This window comes from Micromesistius poutassou, assembly GCF_964030765.1.
Source record: "Micromesistius poutassou genome assembly, chromosome: 3".
NCBI classification, from domain to species: Eukaryota; Metazoa; Chordata; class Actinopteri; order Gadiformes; family Gadidae; genus Micromesistius; species Micromesistius poutassou.
Genome location: NC_140273.1, coordinates 8,932,911 through 8,956,748, shown reverse-complemented (window position 1 = coordinate 8,956,748; position 23,838 = coordinate 8,932,911). Strand labels below are relative to the sequence as shown.

General features: G+C 50.8%; 1 protein-coding gene across 1 annotated transcript in view; it reads right to left on the bottom strand.

Annotated features, from left to right (window-relative positions):
• Nucleotides 1–833: 833 nt before the first annotated feature.
• Nucleotides 834–23,838, bottom strand: part of LOC311340195 (catenin alpha-2) — a 58,185-nt gene continuing 35,180 nt past the window's right edge. Inside the window, exons 5-10 of the mRNA XM_084465077.1 lie at nucleotides 20,840–20,991; nucleotides 18,387–18,500; nucleotides 12,724–12,905; nucleotides 9,673–9,778; nucleotides 3,721–3,855; nucleotides 834–2,153 (exon numbers count right to left, since the gene is read on the bottom strand). Of these exons, the coding sequence (XP_084321203.1) occupies nucleotides 1,866–2,153; nucleotides 3,721–3,855; nucleotides 9,673–9,778; nucleotides 12,724–12,905; nucleotides 18,387–18,500; nucleotides 20,840–20,991 (977 nt within the window). The 3' untranslated portion in view covers nucleotides 834–1,865. The remainder of the gene's footprint in view (nucleotides 2,154–3,720; nucleotides 3,856–9,672; nucleotides 9,779–12,723; nucleotides 12,906–18,386; nucleotides 18,501–20,839; nucleotides 20,992–23,838) is intronic.

Sequence of the window (23,838 nt, the reverse complement as noted above, 5' to 3'; positions counted from 1 at the left end):
CACATAAAGGCTGTTTTGTTGTGTTACATTGTTGTTCCAGCATCTGTGGAAAATCTTCTAAGGGTTTAACCTCCTAGAGCACCGTAGCAGGCAGACAACCTTTTCAGGACCAATGTGGGTATGCATCTCACACTCACACACACACACACACACACACACACACACACACACACATACACACACACACACACACACACACACACACACACACACACACACACACACACATGTGTGTCTCTCTTCCACATGCTAGTCTTCATGATTGGTGAAGCATGTCAGCCATGATGAAGGCTGAGGCGAATCATGCAACATTCAAACAGTGTGGTCCGTCCTAATGTTGTCTGTACAGGGACCAGACCTCCCTCTCCCTCCCGCTCCGCGGACAATGAGGCAGACGATAGGACCTGGCATTGGGTATGCAGTTCACTTTAGTTAGTTAGTAAATTAACTGCTTAACAGACAAAAGGAGAAGAGAGGAGTGAGCTTTTTAAAAAACGCCAAAACAACAAAATCAGACACCATCATCACTACACAACTCGTTAAAATTACAAATGATCTCAGACCTATATCATACTTCTTTCTTCAGACCTCGCTAATTGTATTGATATTTTACCCTTTTTGATTTGTTTTCCGCGCCTGGCACTAAAATAATAATAAATAAATGTATTGATCTAATATTATTTAGCCTTCAGTAGTTTTTGGAAAAATAAGCTGATTCTTAAAGTTTGGCTATCTTTGGATGATGGATGAATAAGAGGAGACTTGGGGGACACACAAAGGAGAACACAGGCCTCTTTTAGGATGAGGTTGAGGAGTTTATTAGAGGCGGGAGCATATAAACAAACTGTACGCAGGGGTTCTACTCTGATCAAAACCACAGTCCGACCTCTCTGTGGCTGGAAGTACACTCTACACAACACCCGCCATAGTGTGGCCGTAGTTAGTAATGCAATCATGAAATAAATGGACTTCAAAAAGGCAATACACCAGGCCATTCCATTGCCCCGGGAGAACACAAAGTATGCATTTATTATTTTAGGAAATCGTCATCATCGTTATTATTAACTTTAAGGAACAATAAAATGAATTACTTTGAGGTTTGTCCCTGACATTTCCAGGTTTTTCCTAAATAGGTTAATCCTAGCACTACTAGTTAACATTCATAATGGAGGGGAATAAATAAAAGCTAAGAGGGAACATAGTTAACATTGGTGTGATCCCTAAAGTGTTTAATCTACAGTCTCATCCACTGGTTCTCATTCAGACAGTTAAATGTGTTCAAGCAGCAGCCAAGTCAGTGGCACAGTAATGATATATCTAGAATATTGACCGCCACAAATTATACACTGTCACACTTACAATCGCCGTTTCTCTCTTTCCGATATGCCCTTTTGTATTACTGTTATTATCATTATCATCATCGTCCACATTTCCCTCCTCTTCTTCCAGGTCTCTTATAGTGACACACAGGTTTGGCTCGCACACATGAAGCTACGATAAGGACAGTAATAAATAGTAGAGGGAGTGCGTGTTTCTCGCCCGCACCGCTGGGCGACACTTCCTCTGTTCGCGGTGGCCGCCGCCGCTACCTAGCGCTTTTTTTTCGGCGGGAACTCTAGTCCTCCCCACGGGGCGTCGCCGCCGCAGGCGCACGGCAAAAAACAAACAAAGGCGGGTCAACACAAAGTAAAAAGGGACGTTTCTTCTCTCCTTCTGTGACTTTTTTTTTCCACGTCGTTTTTGTCACGTTTTTTTTTTTTCTAAGTTTTTTGTTTTTTTTCGCGTTGTTCCGTCGTCTCGTCTCGTGCGGGGTTTGTCGTCGTTTGTTTTTTTCTTTGCGCCGCTCCGTCGTTCCCCGGAGCGCTCTAGAAGGAGTCCATGGCCTTGAACTCGCTGAGCGCCTGCACGGGCGAGATGTGCTTCTTCTGCGAGCCCCGCCGCACGCGCGTCTGGCACTCCTCGGGCTTCTCGCGCTTCACCAGGGGCTTCTTCTCCGGCGCCTTCATGCGCCAGGACACCACGGGGGAGTTGACGGCGGCCGTGCCGTACACCTTCTGGTACTTGGTGGACGCCACGTAGGACGCCTTCACCGTCAGCACCACCGCGTTCATCAGGTTCTTGGCCGCCTGGATCAGGGAGGTGGCGCTGTCCAGCTGCAGCCGCGGGAAACGGACGGGGGGTACGAAACACACACACACACACACACACACACAGAATGATCACACACACACACACACGCACACACGGCACGGTAACACCGGGGGTGGGGTGGAGAGGGTAATGGAATGGAAGAGACGGATGAAGAGAGAGAGTTAGAACCGTCGGGTTGGATCGGGTCGGACATGATAAACCGCGCTAATAAACAACGGCTGAGCCGGCTTTGTGAACGCCTGTTGATAAACAAATAAATCTCCTTGGGAGGTTAAACGCTCGTGTGTTTCCCCTGTGTTCGCCCTGGGCTGACACGCTTACAGAGGCATTAGCCATTCTACAAGAAGACGGACCCACCGACCCACAGCCGACCCACCGCCACACAGGATCGCTCGTAGCTACAACGGCACGGCTCCTCCGGGAGGGTTTAACCGACACCCGGCCCGACCCGCGCAACGTAAAGAGGCGTTGTCCTTTTACGTGGCCACCGATGCAGGGGAAGACGCCAGATGCAGGTTCCCTCAGTGCTGTGATGAGACCGGGGTGGGGCAGGAGGCTGGACCCTGAGCCCCCCCTCACATCCTCCGCTCTGGGGTGAGACCGGGACGGGGCAGGAGACCTGGACCCTGAGCCCCCCCTCACATCCTATGCTCTGGGTAATTAGCAGCACTAGGGGTGAGGGGTGCCTCTGCCACCGTCTGTTTAGTTTGGCTGACATTTAAGGCTTGTTTGCTACTGGGCCTCCTCCCCCTCTCCTCCCCCCTCCTCCGCCCCCTCCTGCACGCTGAGGCAAGTCAACCGCTAAGATTTAATGAGTGTGGACTCCAGCTGGCCACTATGAAAAGGTTAAAGTCTCAGTGTGGCTCAATGCTCTGAAATGGGGCCTAAATAAAGTAATGAGGTCTGTGTCGATTATGGGATGTATTGATACCGGACATGGTTTTGTGCTATATCTGCTATGGTATAAACGACGGCCCTTCATGAGGTATTCCTCTGCTCCCACTGGCAGGACAACACCACAACAGGTATGGTGTCCAGAACATGGGGGTGATGGGAGTTCTCACAGTGGACTGGCAGCAGGGCATGGGGATGGATTCAGCTTAACGAGGTCGCACCGTGGGCCGGGGGATCTTAAGACCAGGCACGGCCTCCCGGGTGAGGAGGAGTGGGCTCTTGGAGGAGGATACACACGCAGTGGGATCCACACTGTACTAGGCAACACTAGAGCACACTGACGTATGATAGGGCTGTTACTTATGATTGCGTTAGCCTTGGGCCACTGTGATCGACCGCTCAAGTCTCTCCAGAGTCTGAGGGGAAGCGTTGAGCTAAACGATTTACTGTCTGCAAAAAGTTGTAGGAGGCGATTCCAGTCCCTCTCCTCCTCAGCTGGGAGTGTTGTTAGTCAGTGGTTTTGGCCTTTGAGTCCACTTTTAGGTCCAACGATTATTGCAAACCCCTACATGAGATTTGCCATCCCAAACGTGAAGGTCTTTATGAGACCGTTCAAACCTTTTTGATGATGCAAAATGCATCCTCCACACACATCTGTGTGGCTGCAGAACTTACCCCGGACACGATGAGCTCCCCGCCCAGATTCTGCACCTCGGCCTTGACCTTGCTGCAGATGTTGAGCTGGTGGCAGTACAGCGCGATTCTCTGCAGGTAGGCCAAAAGATCCTGCTTGCACGCCGAATCTGGACACTGAGGAAAGGAGAGTAGCACAGAGAGGAACTGGTCAAGGTAAAGGAAACAGAGCATACACTGCCTTGGTCTAGAATGGTTTCTGAAGGGTTGCATTCAATGATTTCCTGAATGATCTATTTGTGATGTACAGGATATATTATGTGCTCATGTGGAGTATCGTTATTATCATGAGAGGTTCAGATGGCTATATTCTGCTGCACTACCCGTGCTTGTACAAAGAAAACATAACAACATAATTCAGGTTTAAATGGACATTTGTTGCATGTTAAACTCACATGATTAAGAATGAGCCATCCAAAAAAAGAAAATAGGTTGTATCTAGGCCAACGTTTTGCCTATAAACCTCCATAAACCTCCATAAAAAGTTCTGCTCAGTGTTCTGTCAGTTATCAAAAGGAAAAATGTGCAATTATATTGATACACATCTAGAACAAGGTGCCAAACCAAAACACATAAATGTTGCAATAAACGCAGAGATTTACACCTACAAAGCCCCTTAAAATCCAAGGCTAAAAGCAGAAAAATCTGGGCTCCGGGAAACAAAACAGAATGTGTGTAACAACAAGACCAGCACTCAATTTGCCTCAGTGAAAGTTTATAATCCTTTGTAAAAATGTGATGAGCGATGAGCTTTCATTGCCATTAATTCCACCCCATATTTCCACCCCAACACATTCAGTGTTGTTTTACAGATCACAACCGCCTTCCAGGGACTCCCTCATAGGATTTATTTTGGTTTTATACACACATTTCACTCTCACACGTAAAGACATGTTGATTATCAGCCAGCTGACACACACACACACACACACACACACACACACACACACACACACACACACACACACACACACACACACAGACACACACACAAATTGGGTCTTAAATGCCGTCCTGTCCACGTCTCAAACCCATACAAGAGGAGGGGGAGGAGGAGGAGGAGGAGGGGGAGGGAGTCTTATCGTGTAGTGCAGCAGCAACAAAACCGAGGGAAGAGAAGAAGATGAAGAGACCAGCAGGCGGGCGTCCTTGCTCTGGTCTAAGTCTCGTCCCCGCCGTCGCCCTTGGTTCTTCCTCCTGCTGGCGGGCCTCCAAGCAGCCCGCCGTGGCCCACTTAGCTCTGGTGGGGTTCAGAACCCCACGTCGGTTGCTTTGATGCTCCCAGCGTTGCTGTTTCCTTTCAACGTACACACCAACACGGTGCCCTGCGGTCATTAATATTAAACGCCGCTAAGTAGGACATCCGGCAGCGCCAGCGCCAGATCTGGGTCTTCTGGGTCTCCCTGGCCCTGGACCGGGTAGGCAGCGGCTGGTTTATGGAGAGATCTGTGCCGCCGCCGCCCCCCTCTCCTTCACCCCCACCCTAGCTCTTCTCCTGAGTCTTCCAGCCTTTCAGCGATTCATCTTCCCATCGCTCGTTTCCGCACCCTCGTTACTCCTTTGTCCATCTAATTGATCGCAACGTCTCCTGTCTCCGCTCAGCCAGGGGAGAGCATTCCCCCAGTCTCTATTCACCCCCGTGCTCAGCTCCCCATTCACGCACGCACGCACGCACGCACGCACGCACGCACGCACGCACGCACGCACGCACGCACGCACGCACGCATGCACGCACGCACGCACGCACGCACGCACACACACACACACACACACACACAAAAAAACCTTGTTCTTGAGGTTTGTTGATGGATGCCTACAGGGCTATTATTGACCCGGAAGGGTGTGTTGAAATGATACACATGTCCAACCTGACCTTCTGAATTAAAAGGACTGTACATGTTGTGATGATACATCTGTCCTGTGTGAGCTGACTTGACTGGACCTGGACTGTACATGTTGTGATGATACATCTGTCCTGTGTGAGCTGACTTGACTGGACCTGGACTGTACATGTTGTGATGATACATCTGTCCTATGTGAGCTGACTTGACTGGACCTGGACTTTACATGTCGCATCGATACATCTGTCCTATGTGAGCTGACTTGATTAGACTGTACATGTTGTGATGATACATCTGTCCTGTGTGAGCTGACTTGATTGGACAGTAAACTGATCGATTAACATCCTCGTGGTGACCTGCCAAATCTTCCCTACTATTGGTGGGTGTCAATGCTGGAGAATTATGCATCCAGAGGAAGAGCGGGAGTCCAGCTGATATTCTTGTTACACTGCAGCTGTCGTATAACATCGCTGATCACTGTTCATTCTGGTCCAATCACACGAAGAGAGCTGGCACACACACACCCATTCAAATAGGCCCAATTGACTTGGCTTGACACGTAAACAAACATCTTTGAATTGACACACACACACACACACTCACACTGACCTGCTCTTACTCTCTCTCCCCCCCCCCCACACACACACACACAGACAAACACACACACACACACACACACACACACATACACAGACTCTCCTGTCCCCTGGCCCCAGCTTGATGCAGGCGTATGGATGACATAATTGTTCCCTCTGCAGAGTAGACTAATAGTCCATTTCCTTCACCGCTTCCCCACTGGTGTAAATAAAGCATACGGACCATTACCTTGCCAGCCCCACTTTAGTTTCCTTCCTCTCCTCACTCTAGCTCTCACCCTTTCTCTGTCTGTCTGTCTCTATGTCTCTCTCTCTCTCTCTTGTCTTTGCTGGAGAATTGATCAGGCTGGTCTGCTGCTGGCGGCTGACTCTGCCCGCTCTCCCAGAACTTCCAGAGTCACCTCGCTGTCACAGAGCACTTGTGATTCCGGGGGGGGGGGGGGGGGAGAGAGTGGTCTCTTCATAGAGAGAGGGACGAATGCTTTTGGTTGTTGTAGCATAATTGCGCCCAACATGAGTGGTGTGCCTTTTGTTTTGCAACATCAATTACAGTCGTAATATTAGTAATATCCCGTCTGCCCAAAAACAGGAAGGCGGCCGCTCACCTGGGAGTCCACCTTGGATCATACTCCCCCCGCCCCCCCTGCTGATTCTCATTGACTCCTGACTCCTTCCTCCTCCAAGACCAAATGCGAGCGACCAGCTGTTTTGACCCGGCGGTCGAGTGGCTCCTCCAGAACCCGTGGCGCGTCCCGTCCCACGTGGGCCAGCCGAGGTCCTTTCATTTAACCAGCAGAGGAAGGCTGTGCGCTGACAGCGGCTGCTGGCAGAGTGGGGTCGGACTATACCATTACTCCTCACAGCCCCGGTGGTTGAACCCACCCCCTAGTTTTACAAGTGCAAATAAAAGGAAGGAAACTAATGGAAAATCCATGGCTGGATTGGGAGAACTTCTTTGGGACATGGGCTGTAGAGATAAGGGAGGCAGGGAAAGTGAAAGTCAAGTGGCAGAGAGCTGTAGGAAGGCCATATCTCTCTCTCTCTCTGTGTATCTCTCTCTCTGGCTCTCTCTTTCTCTCTCTCTCCATCTCTGACTGGGACCGTGAAGCCGGCTGACGCGGCGCTACAGAGACATGGTTTGGTACTTAGCCGCCGTGTGTTCCTGCAAGCGAGCTGCTTTTTATTTGTTAAGGTCAGGGTTTATTGCTTTTGTCATCTGCTGGTTGGCAACCGTCCCATTCCAATGCTCAATTCTTGCCCTCATCGAGAGGGGTAAGGGAGGGAGAGAGAGGGAGAGAGAGAGAGTGAGAGAAGAGAGAGAGAGAAAGAAAGAGAGAGAGAGAGTGAGAGAGATTGAAAGTGAGAGATTGAGAGTGAGCAGCCATTGTTTGTTGTTTGAATTAAAATACTGCTACTTCCATCTCCCAATGCATATGGCAATTGCTAACAAATGCCTCCATGAGACACCACACACATATTAATACCTTGACAACCAAATCACGAGGAGTAGAACAAGGTGCTCCTCAATGTGGGTGGGGAGGGGCAACAGAAAACATTCAGCAAAAAGAGGTCTAGGAAGAGGTTGAAGTGCAAATTACAAATGGCAGGGCAGCTGGTCTCCCAGCCAGGCACCTGTGGAGCTGTAGAGAGCTGCTGTCACTCCTGCACTGCTGGCCCACCTTCACCACCCAGAGGCCCCTAACCACCACGCTCACGTCCTGAGCAGGAGAGAGGGGTCAACACTGACGCAGCCTCGCAATCACATACAGGCACACACATCTACACACCCACACACAGACACGTGACAATAAGCTCACGCCACACACACACATGCACACACACACACACACACACACACACACCATCAAGCTCATGCCACACACACACACACACACACACACACACACACGCCGATAAACTCAACGCACAAACACAACTGTGTGTTTGTAAGCTGAAGCACGCACATGACACACACACACACACACACATACACACACACACACACGTAGACACACAAACACACATACGCTCTTTATAACATGGAGCTATCCAAATACAGAAGCAATGCATTTGCAAGCGTAGCAAACTTAAAAACAACAGTGAGGAGAACTCCTCCTCCAGTCTTTAATACAAAGCCTGTGAAATAGGACCTGATGCATTTCCCTATGCCAAGAGAATTACGCAGCATATTATGTGTCAAGTTCAAAAGGTGCATCTCCTGCATATGTCTAAAAGGACCTTGACTTTAAAAGATCAGTTTAGCTTTCCCTAAACACCACCTTGACATTAAAAGATCAGTGTAGCTTCCCCTAAACACAACCTCAACATGAAAAGATCAGTTTAGCTTTCCCTAAACACCACCTCGACATTAAAAGATCAGTGTAGCTTCCCCTAAACACAACCTCAACATGAAAAGATCAGTTTAGCTTTCCCTAAACACCACCTCGACATTAAAAGATCAGTGTAGCTTCCCCTAAACACCACCTCAACATTAAAGGATCAGTTGAGCCTCCACGGCTCAGGTTAGCATAACTTCTTCTCGACGCTAGCTTGCAGAGGATGAGGGCAGCGGCTCTAGATGAAAAACAACGGCTGATGCCCACAAGGTTAATAGCTCCTTCTTATTAAGAGGAGATGGACTGCACAGACACAAACACCGGAGGCTTTTTGCTAGGTTTCCTGAGTGGGGCACACACACACACACACACACACACACACACACACACACACACACACACACACACACACACACACACACACACACACACACAACAACCACAAATGTCAAGACCATTCAAACACACAGACACACAGAAACACACACCACAAACACAAATGCAAAAATATTTAAACAAACACACACACACAGAACACACACACACACACACACACACACACACACACACAGGACTGGCTGTTTGTGACCTCCTCCCTCCCGGCCCAGTGCTGATTGATTGGCTATCGAGAGTGGTCTGTCAGCTCATTGTGGAGCCGCTCATCTGATAGAGAAGGCTGCACCTCGGCTAGAGCAGCTAATTATATTACACAGCCATCTTCTTCTCCTCCTCCTCCTCCTCCCCCTCCTTCTCTTCCTCCTCCTCCTCCTCCTCCTGCGCCCCCTCTGACTGCTCCTCCGACTCATCCTCCTCTACCGCCAACACCACGCTCCCCCCTAGGGGACCGCCCAGGCTGGGCAGAGGACCAGCCCAGCCTCCCCTTCCCTGCGGACTACCACTGCTGCCCACGCTAACGACCTCATTGGTCACTTCTACCGAGACACTCTTAAACAAAACAAGCGCTGTTGCTGCCACACACAAGCACGGACGCACGCACACAAGCACACACACACACACACACACACACACCCACACAGAGGCACACCAGCCTCACACACACAAACGCAAACACAAAGCACGGTGTCAACCCGACAACAAAATGTGAAACGCCACGCAGACAATTCCTAGCGGGGGGCGGGCTGGGGGTGGAGGTGAGGATACCTGATCTGCGACGGCACGAGCCAGCTTGTCCATCCTGGAGCCTGCCTCAGCGATCTTCTTCGCTGCGTTGATGACATCTGAGGAGTTCTTCAGTGGGCCCTTCCCTCTGGCAGAGAGAGGGAGGGAGGGGGGCAGAGGGAGGAGGGAGGAGGGAGAGAGAGAGAGGGGAGAGAGGGAGGAGGGCAAGAGAGGGAGGGAGGTAGGGGGAGAATGGGAGGAGGGAGGAGGGAGAGAGAGAGAGGGGAGAGAGGGAGGAGGGCAAGAGAGGGAGGGAGGTAGGTAGGGGGAGAAAGGGAGGAGGGGGGAGGGAGACAGAGAGAGGGGAGAGAGGGAGGAGGGCAAGAGAGGGAGGGAGGGAGGTAGGGAGAGGGAGGGAGAGACAGGAGATGAGAGAGAGAGGGGAGAGAGGAAGGAGGGCGAGAGAGGGAGGGAGGTAGGGAGAGGGAGGGAGGAGGGAGAGAGAGGGGAGAGAGGGAGGAGGGCGAGGGAGGGAGGGAGGTAGGTAGGGAGAGGGAGGTAGGAGGGAGATAGGAGATGAGAGAGAGAGGAGAGAGGAAGGAGGGCGAGGGAGGGAGGGAGGGAGGTAGGTAGGGAGAGGGAGGGAGGAGGGAGAAAGAGGAGGTGAGAGAGAGTAAGGGAGAAGAAAGAGAACATTTTGAAATATAAAGATTGTAAGGGGGAGAGACAGATGTAGGGAACGAGAGCGGGAAAGTTATGGATGGAGAGACAGAGAGAGAGGGAGAAAGAGAGACACAAAAGAGAGAGCGTAAGGGACAGTACATTTAGATAAGCAGATACAGAGCCATAGGGCTGGAAGTCGAAGGGAGGGAGAGGGCAGACAGTGTGGAAATATAATGAACTAATAGACAATGCATTACACTGATTGAATTGTGCACAATTTAATACCACAAAAAAAATACTGAGAGGAGGCCCCTCAGGAAAACAGTAGAGGTATGAATATTATATAAATATGAGCTTATGCCGCTTTTCCACCGCCAGTACCAACTCGACTCGACTCGACTCGCCTCGACTCAACTCGGTTTGGTTGCGTTTCCATCTAAAAAAGTACCTCTTCAATGTGGGCGGGTCGTAGAAAAGAACCTCTCCACCATGGGCGGGTCGTCATTAGGTTTTAATCACGGGAGACGCGATTCCCGGGAAATCTGAATCTGATCAAGACTATTTCCTGATTCCCGGGAAAGGTTATGATGGGAAATAAAATAAAATAAAAAGCGCAATGACTGCGCGTCTATTTTTGTCATACGGTAACGTTGATAGAGGCGAAACTCGAGCCCTAGGAAAGGAACGACACTGAAACGAAACAGCGAAACGCCGGTCCGTGGACTCCAGCCACGCCGGACACACACAACCACGCCCGACACACATAACGACGCGCAGCCTAACTCTAGCCCCGGGAAAGGAGCGACACACACGGCGAAACGCTGATCAGTGTCCCCCTCGGGAGCGGGTTCGTGGACTCCAACCACGCCGGACACAACTTAACTTGAGTGAATATTCCCATTTACAGCCGCTGGCCAATCAGTTACCAGCAGCCTGTTTACGTCACACAAAAGTACCTACTCCGCTGGCATGGAACCTCGACGGAGGTAGTACTAAAAAAAAGTACCCGGTACTAGGTACCAGGTACTTTTTTTGCCAATGGAAACGCAAATAAGGCGTGGCGAGTCGAGTCGAGTCGAGTCGAGTCGAGTAGGTACTGGCGGTGGAAAAGCGGCATTAGTAGGAGATAAACATATGGATGTTTTTATTAAAACACAAAGGACTCAATGATACACTGTTCATCTTGATTTGTTAATATGGGATGAGATAAGACATGTTATGGTATTATTTTTTCCTTCTATCTTAGTCAATCAAATCACTGGAGCCAGGGCCACATCAGAGTGCAGACTCTAGGCTTTGGGGACAGCTGACGATAACCAAGAGTCAACTGAAGAGAGAGAGAGAGAGAGAAAGAGAGAGAGAGAGAGAGAGAGAGAGAGAGAGAGAGAGAGAGAGAGAGAGAGAGAGAGAGAGAGAGAGAGAGACACACAAAGAGACAGAGACAGAGACAGAGAGGGGGGAGAGGGAGAGATAGAGAGACAGATACAGGGAGGGAGAGAGGCTTAGAGAGAGTGACAGAAGAGAGAAACAGGGAGACAGAGAGAGAAGAGAGAGAGAGAGAGAGAGCGACATATACAGGGAGAAAGAGAGAGAGAAAGAGAGAGAGAGACAGAGAGAGTGAGAGAGAGAGAGAAAGATATAGATAGAGAGAGTGACAGAAGAGAGAGAGAGACCGAGAGACCGAGAGACACAGCGAGACAGAGAGACAGAGAGACGGAGGGCGAGGGTGGGGGAATGTAGCGCCCAGATGGAGGAGACTGAGTGGTAGGCTGCTGGTTTTTGGTAAACATCAACAATAAGCTAATAAATGCTGTTGGATCGCCCCCGTTATCTTTGGATCGGAGCCCGTTGCTGCAGCACAGCCATCCAAGCCCACGTCTGGTGGCAGCTGAATCAGTAAAATAGTGCTTGGCTGCAGATCGACAGCAACCACGTGTTACTAGGCGATGGACACTTGGTTGCGATCCCCATTGTCCGGAGGCCTAACCCCTGCCTGCTCCTTCATGTCATGGACCTGAATCCACTGTTAGGTGCTTGAGCATCTGCTCAATCAATAAATAGTAATACTAGCACTACAAAAGCACTTCTCCTTTGTTGAACAGGACACCACCAGAGATGTGTTGAATATATCCAATATCCACCACATCACAATTTACACAATTTATCCAATATCCACTATCATATACATCAAATATTCACTCCCATAAACCCATAGCCTTGTATGCATAGCCTTTGAATTTAATTTATATTAATTATTATTTTAATTGAATTGTCAGTTTAATTAAATTGGATCGGAAAGGGTTGGATTGGATTGAAATGACTCAAAATTGATTCAATTATTCTTTAGATTGAATCGCAACAGTTGATTCCCCCGCCCTACCTCCCTCCCCCTGAGGCGTTGCCATGGCAACGGGGGCTCGGTGGTGGTACCTGGTGAAGTCTGTCATCTCCATCATGATCATGCACATCTGCTTGGCCAGCACGATGATGTCGTTGCCGTTGTCGTCCCACTTAGCCACCTCGGCGTCCAGCTTGCACTTCTCCTGCCTGAAGCTCTCCACCTGCTCGGCAATCTTAGCCTTCTCCTCCTGGGGCAGCTGGGCCATGATAGCCTGGTGGGACACATGGAGAGCAGGCCATCAGAGAGAGAGAGAGAGAGAGAGAGAGAGAGAGAGAGAGAGAGACCGAAAGAGAAAGGGAGAGAGAGAGAGAGAGAGAGATAGACTGACAGCCATATGACGTCGGAGAGAGAGAGAGCGGGAGATAGAGTGGCAGGGTGTAATGGCAAGAGAAAGTTGTCAGGGAAGAGGAAATGTGGGACAGGAAATGAGGGGCAGGATAGTCGACATGGATACAGGTAGACATTTACCTAACCCCTTAGCTGCACCTCAATGGCATGCAGACATAATTCAGGTGTGTTAAGGGGAGGGAGGACAGAGTGAGAGAATGTGAGGTGTGTTAAGGGGAGGGAGGACAGAGAGTGAAGTCAGATCAGGCAAAGCAGAGTTGATCAATGCAAAAAAAGTCTAAGGATGACAAAAAAAGAGAAAGCTTCTGTACTGTGGCAAACATCACCCCATCAAATATGGAAGCCAGCACATTAACTGTGGAATTCAACCACTATTTGTTCCTTTCAAATGAAGTTCTATAACCCAAGTAAAAAACATTTTTTGAGTAACTTCACATCGTATGAACCGAATCGATTTCAAACCAAATCTCTCCCTGTGTCTCCATCTTCTCTGTAGCCGGGTGTCAGACTCATCAAGCCCTCATCAAGGTCGCCCTCCCGGCATTATTTCTAATGATCTCGGTTTTATCACAACCTGAAGCGCTGAAGAATGCATTCATTCTCCAGTGTTGTCACACAGGTAACAGAGGGAGAAGTAAACCTGTTGTCCCGGTCGGGTCCATTTCAGAAGGTCTCTCTCTCTCTCTTTCCACTGAGTGGAGAACCACTGAGCAGGGTTTAAACATGTGTTCATTTCCGTCTAGCCGACTCCATTACTTCTGCTGCCGTCCTCAAATGAGCCTCTTCTCTTGCTGAAGGAGCCTTCTCCACTCCCTCCATTCTCCATGGTCTCCCCACTGTCACTGTCACAGCAAAGCTTGTGTGTGAGGTGAGGAGGGAGGGAGGGAGGGAGGGAGGGAGGGAGGGAGGCAGGAGATGTGAGCTTAGAGGGAGAGAATGCATCGTCTCACTTCTGTCTCTCAGCATATGTGTCAGCGAAGGAGCGGGGAAATGAAAAACAAAAAAAAAACAGAGATAAGCCCCCCCTGTGTCCTGGAGAGGCTCAGGAGAGGCAACGGGCAGGTGAGAGCAGGCAAGGGCCGCACAGATGCCACGCCAACAGAGAGGAAATGGAATTACAAACAGGCGGCAGAGGGGCAAGCAACAGAGCGACAGAGCCCTCTCATCAGCAGCCGCCAGATGTGACCTGACTGTACGTCTGCACTGTAGGACCCCCAGTGGTGCCCCCGGCGTTTGATGGCTGAGAAAGATCCTCGCCAGGCGCACGCCTGCCTTGACGCCGGCACGCTGTACACACTTAGTCTAGCCGCCGCTCTGTGCCAAATAAGACCGCAAAACAGCCTTGTGCCTGACAGGGCTGTCGCGCTTTCAGTGTGGGGCAGGGGGGAAGTGGTTATTTACCCAGCGACGGGCTATCACAGAGCACTCGCCGTCGGACACGGGCGAGAGTGCCGGCTCTAGTGGACGATTCCGTTGCAGCAGTGATGATGTATCAGCCCTGCATGGATGCGGCCGAGAGAGGCGAGCGCACGGATAACCCAAACCCACGGCCCCCGCTACCGGGTCAGAGTCTGCGCCTCGGCAGACGTCATGCAGGTGTAGTGCATGGGCTCCTTCAAGGCAGTGAGTGAGCAGAGTGAGCAGCCCGCTGGATCCCTAATTAAAAAACACAGCCAGCGTAGCCGTAGCCCTGCGCCTTAAGACCCCCCCCCCCCTACCGTCGCTGACCCTTCCTCTGCAGTAAATGTCCATTAACATATGCTCCCTCCCTCCCTCCTAACTTCTGAGGGCATCCATTATTCACACTTGGCTAATTAGCACGCGTGCTGTGGCGCAGGTGACTGACTGCTGTGTATGGCTGCCAGCAGGGGGGAGGAGCCACGCTGCACACAACGGGTGACCCGAGGCACGGTCTCCTCCTCCGACGGGCAGCGGAGCGGCCCGTAGTGTGGAGGTTAGCGGTGGGGCGGGTTGCGGCGGAGCGGCCCGTAGCGTGGAGGTTAGCGGTGGGGCGGGTTGCGGCGGAGCAGCCCGTAGCGTGGAGGTTAGCGGTGGGGCGGGTTGCGGCGGAGCGGCCCGATGGCCTAGACCCCGGGGACACGTCCGTTGGGAGGCGTGAGATCAAAGGACTCGGCCGTGTTTAGTGAACTTCTTGCCTTTGTGTTTCTTCTCTCGCTCGTTTCTAATCAAAAGACCAGACTGGGATTCAGGGGGGATTTGCTCGGTGCTCCAAATGAGCCTTAAAATATGAGGAGAATGGTAAAAGAGGAGGGGAGGAGGTGGGGGACTATAGAGAAGAGTGAGAAATCAGGGGCGAGGGCGAGAGAGAGAGAGAGTGAGCGAGCGAGAGATAGATAGCGAGTGAGAGAGAGAGATAAACAAAGAAAGACAGATAGAGAGAGAGATAGAGAGAGAGAGAGAGTGAGAGAGAGAGAGAGAGAGAGAAACAAAGAAAGACAGAGAGAGAGAGAGAAACAAAAAGACAGACAGAGAGAGTGAGAGAGAGAGAGAGAGAGAGAGAGAGAGAGAGGAGTAACAGAGAGGCAGAGGGAGAACATAAACCACAATAGTAATTAGTGGCGCGGGGGTAAACACCGGAGCTCATTGGGATGTCACTGGGTTTGTTAAGGGGGCAGGTGACCCTCTCCCCCCCTCTCCTCTCTCTCTCTCAAATGAATTGATCCTCAAATCCCTCTCCCACCGACCCACCTCCCGGACCACCACCTCGGCCTCTGGGAGCCTCCCAGCGCTGCCAATCCTTCCAGGGCAGGGGGGTGGGCGGCGCTGGGGCGCCAACACACCGCCACGCAACACACCGCCGCGTCCCCCGGGGGGATTACAGCGCTCTCTGGGCTTGCTCCACCGCCAGGCCGCCTCAAAGCGACTTTCATTTGTTTCATTTGAAATGAAGAGCCCCGGCCACAGAGTTCAATTTTATGGCTGACCTATCAACAGTGCTTATCCAATCACCGTGTTGTTGGGGGGGGGGTGTGTGTGTGTGTGTGTGTAAGAGGGGCTCTATGTGTGTATGTGTGTGTGTCTGTGTGTGTGTGTGTGTGTGTGTGTGTGTGTGTGTGTGTGTGTGTGTGTGTGTGTGTGTATGTGGTGTGTGCGGTGGGCTCGGTGGTGTGTGTGTGTGTGTATGTGTGTATAAGGGGGGCTGTATGTTTGTGTGTGTGTGTGTGTGTGTGTGTGTGGTTGTATGTGTGCTCTCCGTGGCGTGTTTCCCTGGGCCGCTGTGAGCCTACACGCTCTAATAAAAGGAGAAGCGGCGTGTAGCGGCGTCCCCCTGTGGGTCGGGAGGCCTCCTTGTTATGCACGCCCGTGTCCGGCGACTCAGCGCCCCGCGTATGGGCAACGGCAGTAATGGGAGAGGCCAGCGGTGCGCTGCGCCGGAAAAGCTCCCGGAACAAAGGCCTCCGGGGACCTGCAGCTGGGGGCCGCGGAGAGAGAGACACACACAGGGACGGGGAGATGGAGAGAGAGAGAGAGAGAGAGAGAGAGAGAGAGAGAGAGAGGGAGAGGGAGGGATAGAAAGCAAGAGAGAGAGAAAGAGACTGAGCCACAGAGAGAGAGAAACAGAAAGGGAGTAGGACCCTGAAAGATACAATAGGGAAGAGAGAGAGAGAGAGAGAGAGAGAGAGATAGAGAAGCGCTGTAATGCCGGCTCCCTGTGTGAGGCTGCAGCTGGTCACAGTACAGTCTGGTGGTATGCAGTCCAGAAGGATCATGGCAATAAATCTCTGTGTGCTCCTGTCAGCTCCTATAGAGAGCCTGGCTTACGCCTCCTCGTGTCGGTTCGGATCAGGGCGAGAGCGGTGTCTGGCTGTCTGACCGTGAGACGCCCGGTGGCGATAAGCCCCGGCAGCAGCACATGCAGACCACGCCGCGCCGCTCCGCGTGGAACACATATCTGAGCCCCCCCGTCCCCTCCTACACGTATGAGCAAGCTCAGTTGCCTCGTGGTCGAAGGATTTGTGAAATGAAAAAAGAAGAAATAATAAATAAATAAACACAATAGGCACCATTAAGGCGGTGTGTGAGAGGTCACCCCGGCCAACCGCTCCACCAGGCTCCCCGCCGTGTATTCATAACGCGGACGGCACACGGTGGAACAGTGTATTGAAATGGCTTGGTGATTCACTCATCCATTGATACACGTCGCTGTGTGAGCAGAGTGACGCCTCCACTCAAAGTTCAGTCGCGCTGTCCGTGGCGACGAGGGCGACGACGACAACAACACTTTGTGTTTGTGTTGGCAGTGCACACAAGCAACCGCCCCACTGTGCCGGCAAACTGTCGAGGAGAGGGAGTGAGCAGAAGAAGAACCGGGGCCCACTCATCATCACACGCACAGTGGCGGTGACAGTTTGGCGTTGGTGGTGGAGGTGGCCGCTGCTTTGTGTGGTAAGTCTGAGCTCAGATGGCCCGGCCGATGCTGCACCCAGCAGGGAGGCAGGGGGAGAGGGAGGACGCTCCGGGAAGGAGTTCTTTATTTTTAACTTTTTTGATTGGGCAACAGGGTTTCAACGCTTCGGCGCGCGGCCTTTAAAGCGCGGCGCTCATAACGGGGCTCAATGATGAGGGACTTTGTGTAAAAGGCACTAATAGGATGCCCAAATTGGAAGTAGAAAGCGGATGGCGGCAGAGAGGAGGCAGCAGCAGCAGTGGCGTGTTGTTCAGTCCTTTTGAAGTGCTTCACCAGAGTTCTTCTAAAGGCCCGGCCCTGCAGCGATGCCCCGCGGTACCCACAGCCATCTATTAATACCGCTCAACTCCCATCCTGGGGAGTAAGCACAGCGCTGCTGCAGGAATTTGTCGAGAACAAAATGCAGTTTTGGTGGGGTTTATTGCTTCTCCTTCTTCTTCCAGATGCATGGATATCATCCCGGCCCCAGGCCCATGGAAGCGCAGCTCCACGTGCCTTGCAGGGAGAGGCAGGATGCCAAGCCACACTCTCCTCATCCCCAAGCCATTTTGTGCATCACCCTGCCAGATACTGTCTGGTGCTGCTGCAGGCTTGTGCAAACACCCATGAACCCTTAATGGTCTTTACAGTCAGTACCCCAGCACCAGGCTCAGTACCCTAGCCCACGACTTAGGGCCCCAGCACCAGGCCCAGTACCCCAACACCAGGCTCAATTTCCCCCAGCACCAGGCTCAGTACCCCAGCACCAGGCTCAGTACCCTAGCCCACGACTTAGGGCCCCAGCACCAGGCCCAGTACCCCAGCACCAGGCTCCAGATGAAGCACATTAGTACTTAGGTACTTTGCCTTGCGGTTGTACTCAGATGACGCTCTGGATGAAAGCATGAACGGCTGAATGGAGGGGTGAGTGCTCACCCTGGCGCTCTGCCCGGCGATGAGCTGGTCGTCCTCGGTCTGGACGCTGGTCCTGCTGCGGGCGTCGTAGTCCTCCTGTTCGAAGTCTGAGTCGTCCTCCAGCTCCTCAGGGGTCTGCAGGATAGGAGGAGGAGTTAGGGACCCCCATGTACACACACAACCCAACCCCCATGTCCCATTATACAGCCCAACCCCCACGTCCCCATACACCCCAACCCCCATGTCCCCATACACCCCAACCCCCACGTCCCCATACACCCCAACCCCCACGTCCCCATACACCCCAACCCCCATGTCCCCATGTCCCCATACACCCCAACCCCCACATCCCCATACACCCCAACCTCCCCCATACAACTCTACCTTTAAACATCCATGAGCAGGACCCCCTAACCCCTACACATCTCTTAATGACATGCATCTAAAATAATAAACTCAAAGACACTTTGGGATTGAAGCTTGGCTATAAGACTACATAGTAAAAAAAAAAGCACTAAAGCAAATCAAAAGCAACGTTTCTCTGTCGCTGCGTTTGCATTCTCCGCCACAGAAGGTGGTGGCCCTGGTCCATAGCGTGTGGCGGCCGGGAGATGAAACGTGTTCCACTTCTGTACCGTAAATGACAAGCAGGGATGCCGGACAATCAAAGCCGTCGTATGGTAGAACGTGAATAATTCAGTCCTCTCTGGAGGGGGGTGGGGTTTCCCATCCCTTGCATCATTGTTTGGAATCAACATTAAAGGCTCCTAGAGGTTGGTGAACCGAGGTGGTGATAAAATGCAGAATACGTTGATGAGGATAACGGCCTGCAGAGATGCTAGTTAGTGAATGAGGTTAATCCCCCACCTTTCCCAGGCTCAGGAGTTCTGTCAAATCAAAGCCAGCCCAGAGGATAGAGAGAAAGAGAGAGAGAGAGAGAGAAAGAGAGAGAGAGAGAGAGAGAGAGAGAGAGAGAGAGAGAGAGAGAGAGGAACAACACCCTTACAATATAATAATCAATTTTGAACATACTTGAAAGTAGAGAATATTAAGACAACATACAGTATTACTGCTGGAGTTCAGCTTTTTCCTTGAAAAAAACACTTAACTCTACATGTACATGTGTATTTTTGTTATATGGACCACAGCCCATATTTAAGAGTAGTGGGATCCTTCCAAGCGGTGAAAAGCCATCATGGACAAAGCCCGGGGAAACTGAAGAGACTCCTCTCAGGTCCAAACCGTGCCGTAGCTGGTTATGGCTCCCCTATCGGTTCCGGGTATCCGTTTTCTGAACAAGCTGGTACTTAGCGTTCCGAAGGCTCGTGGTTGAATCTGTCTAACAATGACTCATTTTTAGAAGGGGAGGACTAACGCAAGAGCCCAGATGTACGACTCATTGTCACCGGCTCTCCCCTGTGAGACACAGCGCTGGCAAACGGGCAACCACAAGCATGTTCCTCTCAGATTGTTCAGCGGCAGCCTGGAGGATCATGAGGCCAGCGGGGCCAGGATTGTGGAGGGCTGCCTGGTTTACATTATTTACCAACCATCAAATTATCTCCCATGAATAGCTTCCTGACTGCTGAGCTGGGAAGCGGTCCAGTAGCAAGAGGCCCTCGACGTACTGATTATTAGGGCTCTTAAGATGGCAGTTACATTGATGGCATATGGTGCTTATTGGTGGCTTGTGGTATAATCTTCTGCCAATGGGAAGCTGCTTGGGATGCTTTTGGTGATCAAATGTTTGCTCACAATCGTTTTGCTTGGGTTGCATGTGCATTTTAGCCTGGAAATCCAGACCCACATCTAGAAAGCTGTAGGGTCTGGCAACGAGTAATGAAAATGGCCCAACTCAAGGGGCGGCACCAAGCATGCATTTGAAAATATCACTGCACGCAATTGAATAACACTACGACCAGTCAGAAGAATACAAGGGTCGACGTATCCAGACCAGCGGAGCTAACCAATAGATAAGACTTTCCGTATACCATCGGTAAAACAGCATCGCTTTTGGCCTGCCTATATCAGATACACCGATGTGATTGGTTAATGTTCTGGGTTTGGGCAATCGGGGAGTGAGTATATTGCTTGTTCCCAGAGTGACTCGCTGAGCAAATTCAAATTGTGCTCTCACGAGAACTCTGGATTTCCAGGGTATGTGCTTTTCCCAATAAACAGCGAAACGAAGAAACGTCTACTAAAACCGATTTCCTTTCCCCCTGCGACATTGTGAATCCAAGTGAATGAGAAATAGTACACAGATCTAATGTAATTAAGTGAGGAATAATAATAATATTTTGTTTTGTAGTTTTCATCTGCTTTGAATAAAAGCGTTCACCAAAAGGCCTACATCATATTAACACAATATCATTATTCTATTAGAAATTTTTTTTAAAGGCAGTTTCCTTTAAACATTTGTTACAGTTCTCCACAATGATGAGGGCATGGCGATCACGTGACATGAGACCTACCCTGATCATGAGCACTGCTTTCCGGATGTCGCGGACGCCGTCATACACCAGGCGGGACGCGTCGATGAACTCGTTCTCCTCAAAGGCCTGCGGGGGGTCGGTGCTCAGAGCCTCGATGGCCACCTCCACCTGCTCGGCGAAACGAGGCATCACTGCAGGGGGGAGGGAGGAGGACAAGAGGGAAGGAGGGAGGGAGGGAGAGAGAGAGGGAGGGAGACAGGGAGAGGGGGAGAGGGGGAGGGAGGGAGGGAAACAGGGAGAGAGGGAGGGAGGGAGACAGGGAGAGGGAGGGAGGAAGGGTGGGAGATAGACAGGGAGAGAGGGAGGGAGAGAGGGAGGGAGGGAGGGAGGGAGAGAAGGAGGGAGATTGGGAGGGAGGGAAGAGAGGGTTAGAAGACTCCAAGGACAGAGAGCAGGAATCTGCATTCCTTCCCTTCCCCTCCCCAGCTAACGCGGAGAACCAAGATGGCCGCTAGATGAATGATTCCAATGGGCACAAGACAGGCAAATGTACAAGTGGGGCCGGTATTCTATAGTCTGTCCTCCAAGCCATATATGGATGAGTGATGCGAGCCATGAGACGAGAGAAAAAAGAGAAGATATGAAAGTGCACTGGGTCGAGTGTATTGACTGCACTCCAAGGACACACACACACACACACACACACACACACACACAAACACAGGCACAAGCACATCAACTGTGTATAGGGTTTGTAGATCAGAATGCATAATGTTTTTTTTTGTTGGCACCAACCCACCATATTGAGAGGACTCAAGAGAGTTGTAGTGCTGTAAAATCCCAAATCAGCGTAAATATACCGTAACCTAGGCTAATGAAAACATTGTTTGGCCCCGTCTCGCATGAGAAGCGCTGTGGCAGTTTCAAACACAACAAAGTATCCCCTTAATGACAAATCATGTCACGATCAATAACTAAACAAAGATCAAAAAAACATTACTACCCAACACAACAACTAACATCCCAGTGCTCCTATGCTTCCAAAATGGAGGCTTAGATTGTGACTTATATATATATATATATATATAAAAGTATATATATATATATATATATATATATATATATATATATATATATATATATAAAAGTATATATATATATATATATATATATTTATATACATAACCACGTAAACTGTATATTTATATATGCACATGCGCATGCACACAAATACGCTCACAAACACACATACACACACATGCACCCCCCCCCCCCCACACACACACACACACACACAAACTGACACACACTCTGCGTTTATTTTTGCGTGTTGGCAGCACCTTCCTCTGCCACTCTGTGCTCAGTGAGGCACTCGAACAACAAGCAAGGCAGCGCTACGATGTCATCCAAGATCACAGCTTGGGCGACAGCTGCAATCAGACAACACACACCAATTAGCTGCCTCACCTCGGCTACCGATGCTGGGACGAATGGGAGGAGGGGGGAGGGTCTGTCTGTGACAGGCGCTGGGAACGCCTGCCTGAACCGCTGGCATAAATTAGCGAGCGGCGAACGTGTGATGAGTTGGCCGTGTGTCCGTGCACGTCTGAGTGCACTGTGAGAGAGATAACGATGTGGGGAAGGGGACGTCAGAGCGGTCACAGGGTTCCAGACGGGACCGCCGGGTTCCTTTTTCACTAAAACATCTGGGTGGGTTTTGGATGATTTTCTAGCTGCGCTTTGTCTGTTTTTGTGTGTGTGTGTGTGTGTGTGTGTGTGTGTGTGTGTGTGTGTGTGTGTTCAACCGAGCTGTGCGGAATCGGAACAGACACTCACGATTGTTCAATGCTAAAATATATGCTTTTTTCTTCGTATTAAGCAACTTGTTACATAATGGGCTGTTGAGTCATGAGCTGCGAAACGACGTGCTTTGCACATGGGCCCAAATCATATCAAAAGCTGTGATATTATTGACTGTTGACCATGGACGGAACACGATGAACCCATTAATTCATTTATTTCTGGACGCTCATCTGTTAGCTTGACGCGACAACCTCACATGCAGCCTGCCCTGACGACACATTTAACTTTAGCTATGAGGAGCTCTTCAGATGAAGACGAGAGAAACGAGGAAGGTCATGAGAGACACAGGACAAAGAAAGAGTGAGAGAGTGGAAGGGACAGACAGGCAGAGACAGATGTAGCAGGAGAGGGAGAGAGAGGGAGAGAGACAGCGAAGGATAGCTTGAAATGGAGGTTGAGAGATTCAGATGGGGAGAGTGGGGGAGGTATAGGTAGAAGGAGAGCTAGAGAGAAGGAAAGAGGGAGACGTGGAGAAGAGAGGGAGGCAGAGAGAAAAAGACGGAGAGAGAGGCAGAAAGGTGGAGAAAGAGAAGCAGGGAGACAGAAAAAGGGAGAGAGGCAGAGAGAGGTAGAGAGACAGGCAGGGAGAGAAAGGGAGGGAGGTAGAGAGAGGTAGAGAGACAGAGAAAGGGCGAGAGGCAGAGAGAGGTGGAGGAGGTAGAGAGAGAGGCAGGGAGAGACAGAGAAAGGGAGAGCGGTAGAGAGCCAAAGAGATAGATGAGTGAGGCAGGCAGGGACAGAAAAGATAAAATGAGCCATTACTCTGGGATTAAGGCTCTGGCTTTACCTATTCCCTTTAACATGTAAAGGAAAAGCTCAACGTAATGCTCTCTCAACTGCCCCTGAAACATTTAGTGGTGACTATCTATACGGCAAACAGGAACGGCTTTTGGGGAAGGTGACAGGCTGCGGTTTGAAGGTCTAAGCCCGCTGGAGATGGGGCATAAGCTAGGTCTAATGAGGACAGTGGAATACAAAACAAGAGGGGAGAGACAAATGCATGGTGGCAGCTTGGTCGGTGAACACCAGCACTCTGAAATGCACTCTCTCCCACTCTCTTTCACTTTCCCTTCTACTCTGTCTTTCTGTCCGTCTTTCTGATTGTCTGTCGGTCTTTCTCTCTCTCCTATATTGATCTCTGTCTGTCTGTCTTCTGACGGTCTTTCCCTCTCCCC